The sequence below is a fragment of the Delphinapterus leucas genome, chromosome 17 (assembly GCF_059928025.1).
Source record: "Delphinapterus leucas isolate spDelLeu-1000000601 "Yukka" chromosome 17, BTC_Dleu_Yukka2, whole genome shotgun sequence".
NCBI classification, from domain to species: Eukaryota; Metazoa; Chordata; class Mammalia; order Artiodactyla; family Monodontidae; genus Delphinapterus; species Delphinapterus leucas.
This window is the reverse complement of record NC_143145.1, coordinates 37211390-37230360: the sequence shown is the minus strand read 5'-3', so window position 1 is coordinate 37230360 and position 18971 is coordinate 37211390. Positions and strand designations below refer to the sequence as shown.

General features: G+C 34.6%; 1 protein-coding gene across 6 annotated transcripts in view; it reads right to left on the bottom strand.

Moving 5' to 3' along the window:
- RNF19A (ring finger protein 19A, RBR E3 ubiquitin protein ligase) overlaps positions 1 to 18971 on the bottom strand; it is a 58049-nt gene that overhangs the window by 13304 nt on the left and 25774 nt on the right. For 4 of the 6 annotated variants that reach the window (XM_089898858.1, XM_022584692.3, XM_022584691.3 and 1 more), the window contains 5 exons: positions 18130 to 18895; positions 6558 to 6766; positions 6065 to 6106; positions 1810 to 1954; positions 813 to 975 (listed from right to left, as the gene is read on the bottom strand). In XM_089898858.1, coding sequence (XP_089754984.1) covers positions 813 to 975; positions 1810 to 1954; positions 6065 to 6106; positions 6558 to 6766; positions 18130 to 18803 — 1233 coding nt within the window. In that variant the 5' untranslated portion in view covers positions 18804 to 18895. Of the gene's footprint in view, positions 1 to 812; positions 976 to 1809; positions 1955 to 6064; positions 6107 to 6557; positions 6767 to 7815; positions 10878 to 18129; positions 18896 to 18971 lie in introns of those variants that run through there. The other 2 variants (XM_089898861.1, XM_022584693.3) reach the window with 2 other exon arrangements.

Below are 18971 nucleotides of genomic sequence, written 5' to 3'. Positions count from 1 at the left end.
ACTTCAATATTCTAACATATAAATTGCTGTGAGGTTAAAATGAGTCAAAGTATATAAAACATCTACCACACAGTTAGAACTCAACAAATGTTAGTTCCCCTTTTTAAAATTCCTATACTTTGTTCTGCTTGGTTACAGGGTTGGGATTAGATAATTTCTGAGGTTACTTCTCAATTCTGATATTCTACTAATTTAGGCAGCAGCAGACTTCTTAGCCACTTTGTAAATTATCCCTTTAATCTTTCAAAAAAGAATTATTTGCTTAGCCAATGAAGTATCACTCAGGCCAGTGGCAAGTATTGGGTGTTCAGACTTTCACAAAATTGTTGTAATCTACAAAATATTGTATTTACTAATAGCAGTAATCTGAAGAAAAAAAAAGCTTTGAATTCAAGTTGGAAATAATTCAGGAACTGGCTAATTATTCTTTGCCTGAGGGCATATGTTATTTCTCTATTAACCTTATAGACCTGACTTTACAAGGACATACCCATGAGAAAAAATGTCAGGTGTGGATTCTTTAATATTTTATATGTAAAGTTTATAATGCAAATGTACTGAAGTTTTCAGATTCAGATAATTTTAAAGCAAGTCTACTTTTTATGCATACATATAAGCTTGCCAAACACTGAAAATTTATTACCTTATGAAAAAATAGTAACTGTTTTACACTTAAGATACCAAAAATGACCTTTGTCTTTCAAAACAAATAAACAAATAAAAAAACAAAACAAACACAAAGCAAAACCATCAATCCTAAATCTAAAGATTTAAAATAAGATAATAAATTAACAAGCAATCAAGCATTTTACCTTACGGCCCACATATACAGGAATGCCAATTATCATGGCAGGGATAGCAATGCCAGCTATTAAAGCAATTCCTACGGGAGCACCAACAAGTGTTCCCAGCTGCCACAATATTTTCTTCTTTCGGCTCCAGGGTTTCTTCCCCCAAAAAGTACATCCTGATGGACTAAAGGAAAAAATTACGATGTAAAGTAACTGTTGCAAAACATCACAGTAACAATTTACTACAATACATTCAGCAATAACTATAAAAGAATTCTCAAATTTAGGAATGAGGATTTTTTTCCCCTTTCTTTGAATTCTGAGTTTACTAAAAGCTAAAATATCAAGGTAAGCACCACCATAAATTACATTAAAAGGATACTGATAACTGGGATTCAGGTTAAACATTTATCCCTAGTCCTCCATTAGCCTCAAAACCTTAGGTTAGTTTTGGAAGAGTAAATTAATGCAAAATATGCTTATTTTATCCCTGTTTTAGGCACATAATTATCTGATTATATCATAAACTCACTCTGTGGCCTAAATGAGGAAATTTATGAGAAAATTAAATGGAAATATTTATGACCTACCGTAATTACATGGGGTATTAAATGCTAACTTTCTAGTTTAACAAAAAACAAAGCCGGGAATTCCCTGTCAGTCCAGTGGTTAGGACTTGGTGCTTTCACTGTCAGGCCCAGGTTCAATTCCTGGTCGGGGAACTAAGATTCCACAAGCTGCGTGGTGCAGCCCAAAAACAAACAAACAAGACAAAGCCAAACAAAAAAAAAGAAGAAATTTCCATTTCCTATTTTTGACTAGCTATTAATCTCAAATGACTGGCACAATAATTGGATTCCTATTAAATTTATGTAGCTAGAATAAAATAGATCTCTTCAAGTATCATATAAATTCCAAGCTTAAGAATACTAAGGATAATGCTGTTTCCAAAAAAAGTCCTTTTGTCTTACAATATAAAATTATATTTAGACATAAATAGCCCCTTCTATAAGCTTACCTTAGATAATGTAAATCCGAGATTTCTTTCATACACAACCAACAAAACTCACAACCACAGACAGCACATGTCATGTGATTACAGCTCCCATCATTCATCTTTATTATATAAGCAGCACACCGTGGACATGGTTTTATATCATCAGCTATTAAGAAAATAGACGTTTAGTATACAAGACTGGTCTAAAAATAACAATTTCTAGTAGGTAATTATAGCACTGCCAAAATATCTTAACATGTATGGTTTGTTAACCGACAGCTTTAGCCTGCTAATTTTAGTATATAAAGCACTTTTTTTTCCCTTCCAAGGAAAGGAACATATTTTACATTAAATTTTCAAACTGTAAACATTTTTCCAACAGTAGCAGAACAATGAGAATAAAGAATAACAAAATAATAAAAAGAGAAATGAGAACCAAGGGCAGCTCTAGGCAAACCGGGAACTATATAAAGTTTGTCTTTGTCCCCACCCCATAGCTGTCTTCAATGAGCAGCACTTCAAGTTCTAGGACTTTTCTAACCATCTCCACTTAAATTAAATGTAGATATTCTGTATACTATTCCTTTAGTGAATGAATACTAACAGCAAGTGACAATTTGATAGTAACCTGAAGCACTACATAAAAATAGCACTATGAGTTTACTCCTCTCTTCTAGGTAACATCAACTATAGGCACTGTAAAAATAATACAGGTATCTGTAGAAAAGCAGCCTTTTTCTCGTATTTTAATTCATACAATAGATAGATGGGCCTCGCAAAGAATCAGAACTCAGATAAAAGGGAGGAGGTAAGAGGTTAAGTAAGGGTTGTATGGTTATAAACACTTAATGGAAAATAGTTTCAGAATTAAAGCAACCATTTGGTGGTTATGCTCATGACTGTTTTTAATTAGTTAACTTCGTCCATTTTATTCATTTATTCAAATGCTGTGGTATGCTTCGTGTATAGTAATATGGTTACAATGCACAAAGATGCCAAGTTACAATCAAGTGGTACATAACTTTAGGAATCACTGACACAGAATAAGAGTTATCTCAAATTATGCAACTATTTTGAACTTTGGCATCTATTTAAATAGCAACCAGTAATTATTTACTGTTACTAGTAATCACCCGTATTTTCATAAGACAGTTTCACATAAGACAGTTAAGAAAAGATATGTATAGTGCAAGCCACTGAATTCAAGTATTTGTTTCAATTTCTTACATGATAAGCATTAAGCTATATTCTATTTTCCTTTCTACAAGTTTTATGGTCAAATTTTACCTGTGCTTTATCAGTGAATTCAGGTTTCCTTAGCGCTTCATTTAGGGCCAAAGCTGTTTTTTAACTTAAGAACTGGTCGATGCTCACAATTACTGTTTTAACGATTCAAACAATTTTGAGCAAACTGACAACTCTATGCAGCCAGACCAAAACACATAATTACTAGAATATAAAAATTTAAAAATCCATAAGTCATGATTTAAATGATCCAAAGAACACAAAGTCTGCATGAAAATGTTTTTAACACTGGGCATGAATGAAAAAAAGCTGGCTTTTATAGCTAATATAATAGCTAGTACATTAAAGAAATGCTAATACTCTGCTTAAGTGGCATATTAATTGATAAACTTCCTCATTTCAGAGTATTCTCAAATAGTAAATATCCCAATTACTGGTGAGAGTAAAAAGACTCAGGCTTTGGCTCTGACATATGCAATCTTCAGAACAAACTGACAGGTGATATTCCCATTCATTTTCATGGTTCTAAAAACACAAAAAGGCCTTTTAATATGCTAAGATTACATGTTAGAGAATTAACACCATAAGCAATCTAATGATATGTGTCTCTTTTATATATTTGTACTTGCATGCTTTCACTCTCTGCATACTTGTTTGTCTACAAAAAGCTGTTTTGTCTGCTTTGTCTCGTTTCTGGAACAACAAACTGGAAAAAAAATTTTTACTGTGCATATTAGATAATGTATTTCTCTCAAAATAGTCTCCAAATGCAAAAATCCTAAATAAAACTGTTTTAATGATTAGATGGTCAAATGATGCCCCACTCCCCAAGCATCAATTAATCCACAGCTCCTTTATACAAAAAAAAAAAAAAAAATGTTTTCCATTTCTATTTAAAGTGTTTGGCAAAGCTTTTGTCTTTTTAAATTACTATATTTCTATTTGTTGTTAAAATATGTGCCATTGTCATATTAAGAAAAAAACACTGGGTTACCAAATATTATGTTCTCAAAAATTGTTTTAAAACTCCCCTGCCCCTGCAACATTGCCTATAAAGACTTAAAACAAAATGTTAACAGTGAATATCTTTAGGGGTGGTAGTAATAGGGGATAGGGGTAGGTGGGGAGCTGAGCCAATTAAATATATTTTTATAAAGGGGGAGAAACATGGTAACAAAAATGAAAAATATGTGTTTCATTTAAAATGCAGTAACTCAAAGTGTGTTAACTCCCTCTCATGTAGATGCATACTGTCAGAGTTTAAAGACAAATATAATCATAATAGAAATTATTTAATGTACCATATAATTAAGCATACTTATTTAACTTCAGGTAACTGATTAGAAAGAAATAGCCAACCAATTATTATTATTATACCAAGCAATTATTATTAAAAGTGCAGACTATTTTTTAATGTATCATGATAACGAGAGACCAAAAAACACCACGATACCCAGAACAACAGGAATTAATAAAACTATTTCAGATGGTAGTTTACTTTCCTCTTGTCTTTCCACAAGTCAGTGAAAAGCCAAGTTCAAAGTTTTAATTTTTTTATAGATTACATCAAGGAAACTACCACTAAACTTTTGTTCTGAGAGCTTTTATTTTTGGAACACTGTAGGTGAAAATGCATGTACCTTATATTTTCAGAACAATGAGATAAGATTTTTAAATCAACATGGAAAAATTCCAAATGAAGTTTATTCTTTAAAATAATCACCTTGGGAGGGAGGCTATTCCAACAATGCTACTATTTAACTCAAATCATTTGGAAGTTTTTCTTTCATAATTACTTTCAAAGCTACTTCATATATATAAAAAGTCACACTCATGATCATATAAGCACATCTTACTTTGGATCCACACCAAACCAGTGATTCAACTTGGTATGTTACTCTAGGTGTTAAACTTAGCTGCAACGGAACTTTTGGTTATCCCCAGAAATCAAACTCACATTAAAGGGATAATTTTAAGTGAACGTATAAGGGTTATGACCAGTAAGGCATTCCAGGACAGCACTGCTAAATAAACATAAAATCCCCCACGATGACTATAAGGAAGACCAACATTCTCTGGAATGTGAGTAAATCATGATGTTTACTTTAAAATTAATAACAAAAGTCATCTCTTAGTCATTTCTTTTTTTTTTTTTCTTTAATGATGGTTCAGATATATGCAAATCTCTAGCAGAGGACTGTGGTTTCTCTAAGTTTCCCTATCTCATATAGCCAAAGCACTTACTATGAGCTAGGAAATGTTTCAACCTTATGGATTTAAGTATTATTAGTATCTTTATCTTTTAGATGAGGCAAGTAACTTCCTCAGGGTCACACAGAGAATAAGTGAAGAAGCTGGAATTTGAATCCAGACGATGATTCCATACTCTATATGTCTGTGTGTCCTGTAAGCAATAAATATCCATCCCCACTTAGAGAAGAGGGATATCATTTCCAAGGGGACCACTTAATAGCTATAGCTGACTCTACAGAGGACAGTTTAGGTATACTCAGGTCCTCTCTGAATTGCTTCTGAACCAATACCTACAGATTATTATTAATACCTTTGGAGTTCTACCCCAAATCTTTAGGAAAGGAAATAAAACAAGTCAACCAGTGAACAAGCAAGAAAATCCATGTCCATTGTATAAAATATTAAGTGTTGAATTTAAAGTTTATTTAATTTTAAATTCAACTTTAAATATTAAAGTAGCATAAAGTACATGACTATTTTAATACACTGCTAGTAGGAATATAAATTATTTTCTTGATAAATTTCTGTATTTTCCAAGTTTTTTCCTTTTATAATCAATGAAAAAAGTTAATATTTTTCTAAAAATGACTGAAGTTCCAATAAACAGTGAAAATTCTATGAAATATTAGTTTTTTTGAATTTTTATTCAAAGAACATTAAGATGGTCAGACTTTTTAAAAATTTTTTAAGATTTATGAGATGTATATGTTTGCTCATGTACAGATCTCCAAGTAATTTTTAAATGCCAAAGACACAAAGTTCTTAGTGTACTCCTCACCAAGGTATGATTCTGAATCCCTGATCCTGGAATTGGTAATATCTGTAAATAAAAATTGTATTTCACAAAACATGTAAATGAAAAGGATTCCAAAAATAAATACTGTTTTAAATCTGTAACTGGGTGATAGTTATACAATAAGAAATAATCTCTAAGGGTAATATATTCAAAATTAATATATTTTTTAAAATAGTTGCTAAGCTTTGCATAAAACACCTTTATAAACATCAGTTTCAGACCATCTTCAGCTATCAGTTATATAAATCATCACTGACACTTCCTTTCTTCCTTTTTTTTTGGACAATAAAATCTTTCCAACTCAATACCACTTTCTTCTACAGAAAGAATGAGTGCTTCTGGGACAGAAATGCTAACGCGTAAAACACTTTAGAAAATTGAAAGGATACAAGGACTGAATATTACATTTTTAAATTAAAATAACTGGTGTTCTATATGTGTCAAATATTTACTAGAAGAAGTTAGATGTAAATACCTGCTGCTCCAGACTCTTGACTATAACTAATGGACGAAGAACGTATAGTTCTCAGACGTAAACTCTGGGCTCTCTCCTGTCGAGCAGCATCACAGGTCTGATTGGGGTGCCAAATCTGTTTACAGTGGTAGCAAAACTCTGTTCCACAGCCTTCTCGCCCACAAGTTAATTTTGGACAGCTAGCACATCCAAATGCTATCACAGCATACCTTTACAGAACAAGAAAAAAGATTTAAAATGTGATGTAAAATAAGAGATACTCATTAAGTAAAAATACTACCCAATTTAAATGCTATTTCAGAAAAAGTTTTCTACTTATGCACGAGCTAACAGTCATAAACCCTAAAACTATCTATCTCATCAATATAAAAATGGGGAAAAAATAAACAGTTCACAAATGAAGATATATAAATGCCTAAAAAAATTATTAAAGTTTAATTTTCAACTTTTAACTTTCAACTAGGACACCAAACTGTATATATAGCCTAGTCCTAATTTTATAAAAATTCTATTAAGTTAGTATTATATGCACATAGAAAAGACTAAAAAGAAATATACCAAAAGTCATAACAGTAGTTTCCCTGGTATTAGGGTTTTTTCTTTATATACTTACATTATTTCTAATTTTTACAACTACTTGTTAATGATAAAATCAGAAAGATAAAAAAATTACCTATTTAAAATTATAATGACTATGGATCAGCTATACCTATCAGTTAATGGCAAATGAGGCCAATTCATACATTTTGTATCTTGTGTTTATGCATAAATTCTCATATTTTTGTTTTTAAGATGCATGGCAGAAGTTGTCTTTGGTGCCAATCTCCTAATAAAAGGTACACAAACTCTAATTTCTCCATCAGGAAATTTGTTATTTTGCTTCAGAAAAAAAACCTGAGAACAGCAGATTTGTGACTAATATCTATTTTCTGAGTTAATATTTTTGGCACTTTAAGAATTTCTGACTTAAAATAAATTCTGGGCACTCTTAGACATTTATCCCAGAGAAATGAAAACTTAAGTTTACACAAAAGCCTGTATACAAATGTTTACAGCAGCTTTATTTGTAATAGCCCCAAAACTGGAAACAGCCCAGATGTCCTTCTTCAACAGGTGAATGGTTAAACAAATTGTGATGCATATATACCATGGGATACTACTCAACAACAAAAAGGAACTACTGATACACTTAACAACTTGGATGAATCTCTGGGGTATTACGCTGAGTGAAAAAAGTCAGTCTCAAAAAGTTACATACTTTATGATTCTTTTTTTTTTTTTTGCAGTACGCGGGCCTCTCACTGCTGTGGCCTCTCCCGTTGCGGAGCACAGGCTCCGGACGCACAGGCTCAGCGGCCATGGCTCATGGGCCCAGCCGCTCCGCGGCATGTGGGATCCTCCCAGACCGGGGCACGAACCCGTGTCCCCTGCACCGGCAGGCGGACTCTCAACCACTGCACCACCAGGGAAGCCCTATGATTCTATTTACATAACATTTTTGAAATGACAAAATTTTAGAAATGGAAAACAGATCAGTGGTGGCCAGCAGTTAGGAATGGGGTGGGGTCAAGGAGCAGGCAGGAGTGAGGTGGATGTATTTAAAAAGAGCAATATGAGGGATATTTGTTGTGATGGAATTGCTCAGTACCTTGACTATGGTGGTGGATATGGATACACAAACCTACAGGTGATAAAATGGTATATAACTAAATATACACACAAAGATAAATACAAGTAAAACTCGGGAAGTCTGAATAAGATAGGTAGATTGTATCAATATCGATATCCTAGTTGTGATATTGCTTTATAGCCTTGCAAAATGGTACCACGGAGGAAAACTGTTTGAAGGATATAAAGAATATCTCTGTATTATTTCTTACAACTACACATAAATCTACAATCATCTCAATAAAACTTTCAATTGAAAAAGCCTAGTGTTTGAAAGAGAAACAAACAAGTCATCTATGCATAAGAGGCTTTTGTAAATATCAAACATTTTGCCTAGAAATTTAGGGGAGTTTTTCAGGGTTCCTCTTCTTACTGGAATAAAATTTAAATAATAGTTGTAACAGAGATTTTTATTCAATTACAAGATAATCTATTAAATTATGCAAAATGTTAGGAGTAAGGAAGTTCCTCCAATTTTGGACCTCTTGCTTCCTTAGTATCTCACCCTTTAAACTTAAATTTTACATATGAAATTCCAATTTATTTATTTATTTTTGCGGTACGCGGGCCTCTCACTGCTGCGGCCTCTCCCGTTGCGGAGCACAGGCTCCGGACACGCAGGCCCAGTGGCCATGGCTCACGGGCCCAGCCGCTCCGCGGCATGTGGGATCCTCCCGGACCGGGGCACGAACCCGTGTCGCCTGCACCGGCAGGCGGACTCCCAACCACCGCGCCACCAGGGAAGCCCCCAATTTATTTTTGATAGGCCATTTTCCAACTACCATTGTCTATCATAAATGTGTTCAAACCCGACTGAATTAAAGGCAATTTAAACCAACACAGGGTAATCTAGGAAAGTTCCATTTCCCTGACGGCTTATTCATTGGAGTCTCAATAAAAAGAAAACAATTCTTGAAAGACTCTTTATTTTCTCCCAAGTTATAATGTAAAGCAGTCTTTATAATAGTAGTAATTTCAGTGAAAAGGAAATGGCATTCTCTTCTAAACCTCTTCTCTACCCTACTTTTTCTTGAAAAAAGGAGGAAAGGCGAGAGACAGAATGGGGAAACCCGTGTGTGTGTAGGGGACTATGTTATGACCAACTATTTTTTTAAGTCAGTCACAATTTATAAAAGCAGAAGAAAAGTTTAGACTACCAAACTCCACTCCTACCACTTATTACCTGTATAATTTTATGTAAGCTACGCAATCTCCCTACAACTAAGTTTTCCCAAACATAAAATAGGGATTCACTAAAGTTTGGCTTAGCCTCAGTATTCAGCCAAAAACAGCTTCAGCTTTGGCCTTGACCTTTAGAAGGCCAAATAAGCAAATGACTGCTTCAATGACATTTCTAGTACCTCTGCATTTATGCTTGATTATCATTTCTACATCTATATAAATAATGTAAGTAAAAAGCTTACTGCTTTATATGGTGAAATCTTACTGAAGTATAAATGTACACCGTGGACAACTGAAGTATAAATGTACACCGTGCTGCAAGAATAAAATGCAGTAATTCTTAGTGATGATTGTGAAAGCCAAATTTAGACACAAGCTTAAGAACTTTCAAATAATTAAATAGGGAAACAGATTTACAGTAAATATGAACATCGAGATTGCTTTAACTAGATAAATCTAGGAAGAAAATATTCTTTCTGGGAAAACAAATATTTATAAAAATATATGAGGTAGATTAGCAGAAATTGGGCTATATCGTAATTCTAACCTTTGTAGAGGCTGTTCAGTGTACTAGTATATCACTAAGCAAAACTTTTAAGAACTGACTTAATTTCTAGTTAGTGATTTAGGCTATCTAGAGACAGCCTTTCAAGAAAAAGACCTTTTAGGGAATTCTTCACATCTTGACAAGAAGAATTAAAAGCAGAATGTCAATTTTGCCATTTCAAAATTTCACAAGTTCCAAAATCTGGCAAAATATCCATAAAAACATGAAGGGTTATGGCAAAAAAACTGAGGACTCATATTTTCTTTTCAATAATCAGATTTCCAAAGAGCTTTATAAACTGCTTTAAGATAAAAATTACTTAAACTTTTGAGTCTAGAGACTTAAGCTTGTTGAAAATGACTGCTTATAGATATCTATTTAGAATTTTTAAAATATGCAGTGTAATTACCAGGAGCAAACTAATAGCTGACATGTTAGCTAATTAGTTAATTACCATTCCCGCATCATGATGTCAAACATTTAATATGATGGCTAATTTTTAAAAATTAATTCTTAAAATAAAATTTTATATTTATTCCTGTATCTCAAAAGTTCATCACTGGTGATATTTGACTTTGACCTTGGATGAATACTGATTAAACATCTGGCCACTTGGCTTTTCTGAAAATGTAGATTTTGATGTATCTCAAAAATTAGGACATAATAGGGCTTCCCTGGTGGCACAGTGGTTAAGAATCGGCCTGCCAATGCAGGGGACACGGGTTCAAGCCCTGGTCCAGGAAGATCCTACATGATGCAGAGCAACTAAGCCCGTGCGCCACAACTACTGAGCCTGCACTCTAGAGCCCGTGAGCCACAACTACTGAAGCCCACGTGCCTAGAGACTGTGCTCTGCAACAAGAAAAGCCACCACAACGAGAAGCCTGCGCACCACAACGAAGAGTAGCCCCTGCTCGCCACAACTAGAGAAAGCCCGCATGCAGCAACGAAGACCCAACGCAGCCAAAAATAAATTTTTTAAAAATTAGTAATAACAAAAAGTTATGTTGTTTAAATAAAACAGTGTGTGTGTGTGTGTGTGTGTGTGTGTGTGTGTGTAGGGAGGGAGGGAGAGAAAGAGAGGAGAGAGAAAGAGGAGAGAGAGGTGGGGGAAAGGAAAAGAGAATTAGTTTACAGCACATCATATGTATTCAAAATGTTAGAGATAAAGTACATCAAACTTGTTTTATGCTACTCTGCAGTATTTTTTTTTTTTTTTTTTTTTTTTTTGCGGTACGTGGGCCTCTCACTGTTGTGGCCTCTTCCGTTGCGGAGCTCAGGCTCTGGACGCACAGGCTCCGTACGCGCAGGCTCAGCAGCCATGGCTCACGGGCCCAGCCGCTCTGCGGCATGTGGGATCTTCCCGGACCACGGCACGAACCCGTGTCCCCTGCATTGGCAGGCGGACTCTCAACCACTGCGCCACCAGGGAAGCCCTGCAGTATTTTTTTAAATAGAAAAGCTAAGATGTCCTACCCCAGAGCTAAACATTTAAGTCATTCAATCTAAGCAAATTCCAAAGAAAAACAGGATTATCTTTAACAATACTAACCAAATATTTTCATGACTGTGAATTTTGATAACTATAAAAGTTAGGGTATTTTGTCTAGAACCTTTTTCTTATGCTAACAATTATTGAGAGTTTACTATGTAAGTGTTCCGTTTTCATACACATTCAATCTTAGTAACTGTGTTAAGCACATTCTATTATATATCGAGCAATTAAATGTACCTAGCATTCACATATTTTGAAAACAGAATGTCAGGACTCTTGAAGATGATTTTCATTGTGTGGGAGCCAAACTTATTTTCCACTGGAGAACAGCTCTCAAATTATAATGGAAGCAAATGGTAAAACTAAATTAAATACAAAATATTTGCTTTAAAGAAAAATTTCAATGCTCTAATGCATTAGGTATTATTTGAGAAAATAACAGGCTCAGCAGAAGGTCACAGAAATAACTGAATAATACTAGTTAACTAAGTAAACATCTCTGGCTTAAACAGTACACAAATCTTGGTTCAGAAGATAGTTCCATTTCCTTCTATTCCCTTATTTAACTCAGGTCTTACTTTCTGTCTCTATTTTTCAGCTGAAGATCTCTAGTTACTTGAAATGTTTAAACATTCCTACTTAGCAGCAGTGGAGGGATAGGAAGAAAGTGGGAAAGACGGAAAAGGACTGAAACAGGCAGTTTTTCCAGAAATATTTTCTATTTGTTGGATTGTTAATAGGTGAAACATACTAAGAAAGAACTCAATGGTCAAGTTAGGGACATGCTAAGCAAAATTAAAGTACTTTTTTGTTTGTTTTTTTACTATAGGATTTGCTAAAATAATTTTTAACATACCAATAATGTACATATATAGTAAACATTATTTTCCAGATATATTTGACCATGACATGTTATTTCTTGGGAGTGTTTCACAGTACTAGAGTTCCACAAATTAGCATTGAGGAGGTAGGAATACCAACTAGGGTCGTATACTCTGCCTAGAGCAAATTCCTCATGAAGGAACAAGTAAGAAGAACAAACTATACCAAACATGAAATGGAATCCTAAGAAAGATATAATAGTTTCAATAAAATTTTTAATTAAAAAATGAGAAAAAAGAAAAGAAAGATTATCCAGGAGTCCAAGATAACTTTTCCCCCAAAAGCACAAAGCTTTAACACAACCTTTAAAGAACAAAGAAAATATAATCAGAAATACCAAAATTACTTGATCCAGTTAAGAGGAAAAGTCAAGTTTTATATTCAAATCAACAGGCTCATGATTCCATTAGCAAGAAGTTACTATTATTCCGTGGAAAAGGAGTGACTTAATTAATATATTTGAGAGACGGTCTAGACAAAGTGAGGCTCATCTCCTGGTTCCCCCTTTCAGGATCTGCTTTCCTAGAGAGGATGCTTTCTGTTCTGCTTTCCAGTACATGCTGTAGGGGAGGGGAGGTCTACGGTTGTAGAGAACCGCCCAGATTATTTGCAGAAGTCTGTCTAATTTCAGGGTGGAGTGTTAGGCCATTTGGGATGCATATCTAAAGCTAACTTCTTTAGCTAATTAGTAAAAGAAAGCTGATATGTCTCCTATGTCTTATGTATCAACTCAGTTCTTGTTTTCTCAGACACATGTACTTGTTTCCTCGGGAGAAAATCAAAGTTGGACCTGTTCTCTGTTCTAAAAGGTTAGCCTACAAAAGCATTTCCAGCATGTCAAAAGACGGGCAAGTTATGGCTAAAACTCTTCTTTGGAGGATGGGAATGAGAGTCACATAGATAGAATAAAATTCTAAAAATACATGTTCCTTAGTTCCTAAGCCTATGGTGCCACTCCATTATGAACAGTGTCCATTATGAACAGTATCTTCCACCAGAGTAAGTTATTATTTAGAGCCATTTAAATGTCAGTAAATCAGATCAAAGCTTAACAAACCTGATTATAGTTGAGCACACTGCTTAAAAATGGTTTATTAACTGTTCGTAAGACATATGATTTACATTAATGGCATATATTCAGATTTGTTCATTCAATAACTCTTTATTGAGCATGTGGTTAACCTGTGGTTATAAAGAAAAAAATACTTTTTATTTTTACTCTTGAGGGGCTCACAGACATTAAATCATTAACTATATTCTAGTATAATAAATGTTCCTGCATATTCAAATCTCCCCAGTAAAGTCAAAAGCACTCACATGAGATGACATGGATAATGTGTGCTAGTAGAAGGGTAGTCTTAGCCAATTGAAACAAGTGATGACAGAAACCAAGATGCCAGTTTTTTGCTGTCTGCCTAGACAATGTACAAACTAAGCCTCCTAGGCAGAGGTAATAGATATTTTTATCCAAGGCAGGTCTTATGCTTCCCCTCCTACATGTCCCTCACTGTAATTCTTTTCCTCAGCCATGGCCAGATTTTTCTCTGAACCTGTATAGACTGGCATGTTCTAGAAGCAGTCCAGATAACTTCACCCCGGTTAAATCACAGCACACAGGTTTGGCCTCCTAGACCCCTTCGCAAGAGGGGTTTTCAGAAATACATGCTGTCCTTTAAACAAGCTTAATCTGCCCTGGCCCTCAGAAGAGAGGAAAGACTATAGGTCAGAAACCCTCAGAGGTCTCAAATAGAAACCAGGTCAGGTTTTCTTTCTACTCTGAGCTAAGGGCAATATTTCTCAGTGTGTTAAACTACATGTTTAAGTAAAACTGGTGTCAGATACAGAAAATGGTCATTTTGGTAAGTATCAAAAGCAAGAGGAAAACATAATTTCACATTTAGCATTTCTGGAAAAAAGTCTTTCAAGTGTGTTGTACAATGAAAGGGATTAAAATACTACACGCATGCCTGTGGTCCTAGTACGTACTACTGGCTATGCATTGCTATGAATAACTGTCAAACAGTCAGATATTTACCAGTATCCTCTGTGCCAGATTTCAGTAATAAATGGAGTTTAAATAAGAAATTTCTCTCTGTGAATCCAAAGAATAAGTTCCAAGAGGGCAGAGATTTTCATCTTTTGTTAGTTATTAAAAATTCCCAGTACCTGGCACACGGGTGCAGTAAATATTTGAAGAACTGTCTGATTAAAAAAAATAAAAACAAAACTTCAGAAATGGAGATGAGGAGTGATAAATAAGAACTATAAAAAGCTTACTGTGTGCTAGGAATTATGCTACCAATAACATTAAAAACCTTCTCAATCCTTAAAACATGATAGGATAGAGATTCAAAATCAGGTCTGTCCACGCTCATGCTAAGTACAATTGTAATTTGTAATGAGGTCTTATGCAGTATTCTATGTTTTCAAAGCATATGTATAAATTTTGTCACAGGTGATCTTTTCCACATAACACAACCATAAAACCTATAACACAATCAATTATATAAAACATGCTCTTACTAATCTAGTGAGCCAGCATAAATTGAATACAAATGAAAATACACAAAGTGATTAATCTCTGTGACATGTTTTCTTTGTCCTTTGTGCGTAAGACTACTAACAACCACCAAAACCAAAAATTAATTTATAGCCAAATTAATCAAGACTAATTCTCTGTTAAACTTATGTAACAATCAAGTGGTTTTCATAATAAAGGAATCTATTAAAGTAGGTGTTTCTATTATTTTAAGATTATTTTATACTTGAGTTAACATTCATGTCTTCCTCTCCAAAATACTTAGAATACCTAAGCCATATTATTTTTTAACAATGATGTCTCAATAAGAAAATGTGCAAAATACCTAAGAGTATGAGATTATGAAAAAAATTTAAATTTACTGAGAAATGTCATATACACCAAAGGATTTATAAAGAATAATAAAATGAATACCCCCTGAATCTACCACACAAGTTAAGAATAGTATCAGTAGGGTGATCATATAATTCACAACCTGACTGGAACACCTGAAAAAGAAAGGTAATGCTATTAAAATTTACACCAGTACAATAAGCATGAATTGGAACTATCTTGGGCAAACCAGAACCTATGGTTACCTTGTTTATCTGTGGCTTTAGAAGTTCCTTGATTGCCCCTTTGAAGTTCACATCCCTTCTTCTTCCTCACAAGAGGTAACCATGAGACTAAATGCATTTATCCATTGTACTGTTAATGAACTTTTTTGTTTGTTTCTTTGCTATTATGAACATTCTTAAACATGTCTCTTAACTAGATGTCTCCTGGCACACAAGTAAAGAGTTTCTCTGAGGCATTTAACTAGGAGTGGATCTTCTAAGTTACAGGATGTGTGTTCAATTTTACTAAATAATATAGCAGTAAGTGATCTAATCAATCTATATTTTCTTTTAGTTTAATTTTGTCCTTTTATTTATATAACTTACCTCTGTAATCTGTTTTGATTTTGTTTTAATTTATTATATGTGGTGACAATCTAATTTTTTCCCCTTAAATAGCTAATTTTCACAATTCTATATGGTGAATAATCAATCCTTTCCCAGTTGGTTTGGCATTCTTCCCCCCAAATCAAGTTCTTTTTTTTTTTTAAATAAATTTATTTATTTTATTTATTTATTTTTGGCTGCATTGGGTCTTCGTTGCTGCGCACGGGCTTTCTCTAGTTGTGGCGAGCCGGGGCTACTCTTCGTCGCAGTGCACGGGCTTCTCATCTCGGTGGCTTCTCTTTGTTGCAGAGCACAGGCTCTAGGTGCGCAGGCTTCAGCAGCTGTGGCACGCGGGCTCTAGAGCGCAGGCTCAGTAGTTGTGGCGCACGGGCTTAGTTGCTCTGCAGCCTGTGGGATCTCCCTGGGCCAGGGATTGAACCCGTGTTGCCTGCGTTGGCAGGCAGATTCTTAACCACTGCGCCACCAGGGAAGTACCCAAATCAAGTTCTTAGACAAGTGAGAATCTACGTCAGCCCTATCTATTGTGTTCTATTAGCTTGATAGTGTTGATATTATCCACTATGATGACATGATCCATCAACCCAGCACAGGAGAACATACCTATTTAGTGACCAGAAAGCCTGTGCTCCTGAATTTACTCTCTCAATCTCTCCTGGTCACAGGTTCTGACACGAAAGCCTCCTTTTAATTTGTTCCATCATTTTCACACATTTTCTTTTAAAGCTATTAAATGCTTAAAGGAACTTGTGAAACACCTCTTATCCTGGGGTTCCATGAAAGACAGTTAGAAAATCACACTTTGTCCAGATGAAATGTAAAATACTTCTGTTTGAACTCCTGCTATAGGGTATTTGCTATAATGACTTGCAAAAGGCTTTTTTTTTTTAAACCTAAAATTTGTAATCAACTTGAAATCTACTCTAATGAATGTACACACCTGCATTAGTGAAAATATTCTGCAGGGGTCCACGGGATCAAGAGTGATACAATCGTACCTAAGCTCTTCTTCTCTAGCTCAAATTATTTAAAGGCACTGTTCATTATCCCTATTTTCTCCCCATCTTTTTCTTGAGAATTTAATCCTTCACAGGTCCAGAGTTTGCTTCTACCATACACCTGGAAGCACAGCCAACCTTGGCCCAGTTTAGATAGTATCTTTAATATATTATTTTGTTATTTATGTTACAGTACAAGCATCCTGCAGTATAGGAGATCATAATACAAATGTGATACTAAACAGTACCTCCGAGTCCTTCACACAACTAATGAATTCATAAAATGTTAAATAATTAGATAATCTAATATTTTTAATGCTTTATGTTTCACAGAAATCCCTGGTGGACAGTCAAGTGCTAGTGATACCTGGGAAAACTGGTGGAATTTGCACAGGCTAGAAACATACTATTACCTTTCTCACTTAAAATTATGGAATTGGTAGACTAAATACAATCTGAAAATTTGCTGCTCAATAAGTTTTTAATAATGGATTTGATCAGAGTCCTGAAATTGTCATTTGATAAATCAAACTCACATTTCAGCCTTGTCTCTGATTATACCCAGATAATCTTGGAAGTTCTGGGTTTTCCCAAATTCTTATTTATAATCTCTGGCTTACTAATGGTATGCTAAACTCATCCAGGGTTTATGGCTTTCCTTATTCGTGAAAAGCATATGACTATTTTTTTCTAGTTCTGACAACCATACATGGTAAATACCCTATTAACAGGAGCTGCTGTTAACATAATAACCAAATATACAAGCAAAATTATTTTACTTTAAATATTGGGAAAATGGAATTTGTAATTCAAAAGCTTGAGGCAAATGAAGTATTACATAATCTCTAGATCTTGTGTCTCAAGCACACATCAACTCATGAACACATCATACTGTGGCACGCGTTAAGGTGCCTTTCAAAAGGGTCATTTAAGTTTAAACGAGTGACTCCCCCACCAAAAGCAAACAAACAAAATGTCTGCTCATTTCATATATTATAACAAAATAAAAATTCTCCAAATGGATGGGGAAAATAAATAGGACTAGATTCTGCACTCTACCATCTTATCCTTTTCTTCTGAAAACAGTCTTAAGTGAATATATGATGCAAAGACAATATAAAAATGAGTAAGACAAGATTCCTGCCTTTAATATCTAACATTGTCCCTGACACATGGTACATACTCAACATATTTTTGTCTACTGAATGAATGAATTACCTGGCATGTTAAGATTTTTCTTTTGAGTAACAGTCAGCAAATTCTTATTTTATCCACAGAGAAAAAAATTAACTCAAGAAAAATCAAACAAAATCTTCTTACCCACAGTCTGGAGCTGGACACCACCTACAATCAGGATCTGCAACGAGCCACCGTCTAAGCATAAATTCTTCATATTTTTCCATCAAGACATCATCACTTAATATCAAGCGAATATCGTGGGGATTAAACCGTTCAGTACATTCTGGGCAACTGATATTAACCCTACTTTCAGAAATTTCTATCCTTAGGTATTGTCGTAAGCAATCCACACAAGATCTATGATGACAAGTCATTATCTCAGGAAATCTGTCTTTAGAATGCCGTAAAAGGCACAAGGGGCACTCTATAAAGTCTCCAACTTGTTTGCTGATAGAAGTTAATCCATTGTCAGAGGAGGTATTTGTAGAGAAAATGGAGTTCTTATCAGTACACATTTCGGAATGTATACTTTCAATACTCGCAATTCCATCCACCCCGCCATTTAGCTCCCTTGATTTACGTTTGTTATCCTTTTTCCTCCGAAACAGAGAGCCTATTGAAATTCTTCTTTTTTTGGGTGCCTTTTTGACCGAAGGCAAGCTCACAGATGAAGCAGAAGACTGAAGATCTCGATCTGAACCCATTTGCCGATGTAAACTCATGTCTAAAATGCTCATTAGAATTGAGTCAGGGTCTGTGTTTACACACAGCCCTTCATTATATTTAGAGATAAAACCTGTTTCTTGTTCGTGCATTCAGATTAAGTCATGATGTAAGAAAATCCTATTTGGTTCCTTCAGAGAATTCTTGAAGGACTTCAATTTATGGTAGACTTATCACAGATGTTCTGAAAAACAAAACAAAAACACCAAGATTATTTAATTGCATGTTTCTTAATAAACTTACAAACTCTCTATGAAACT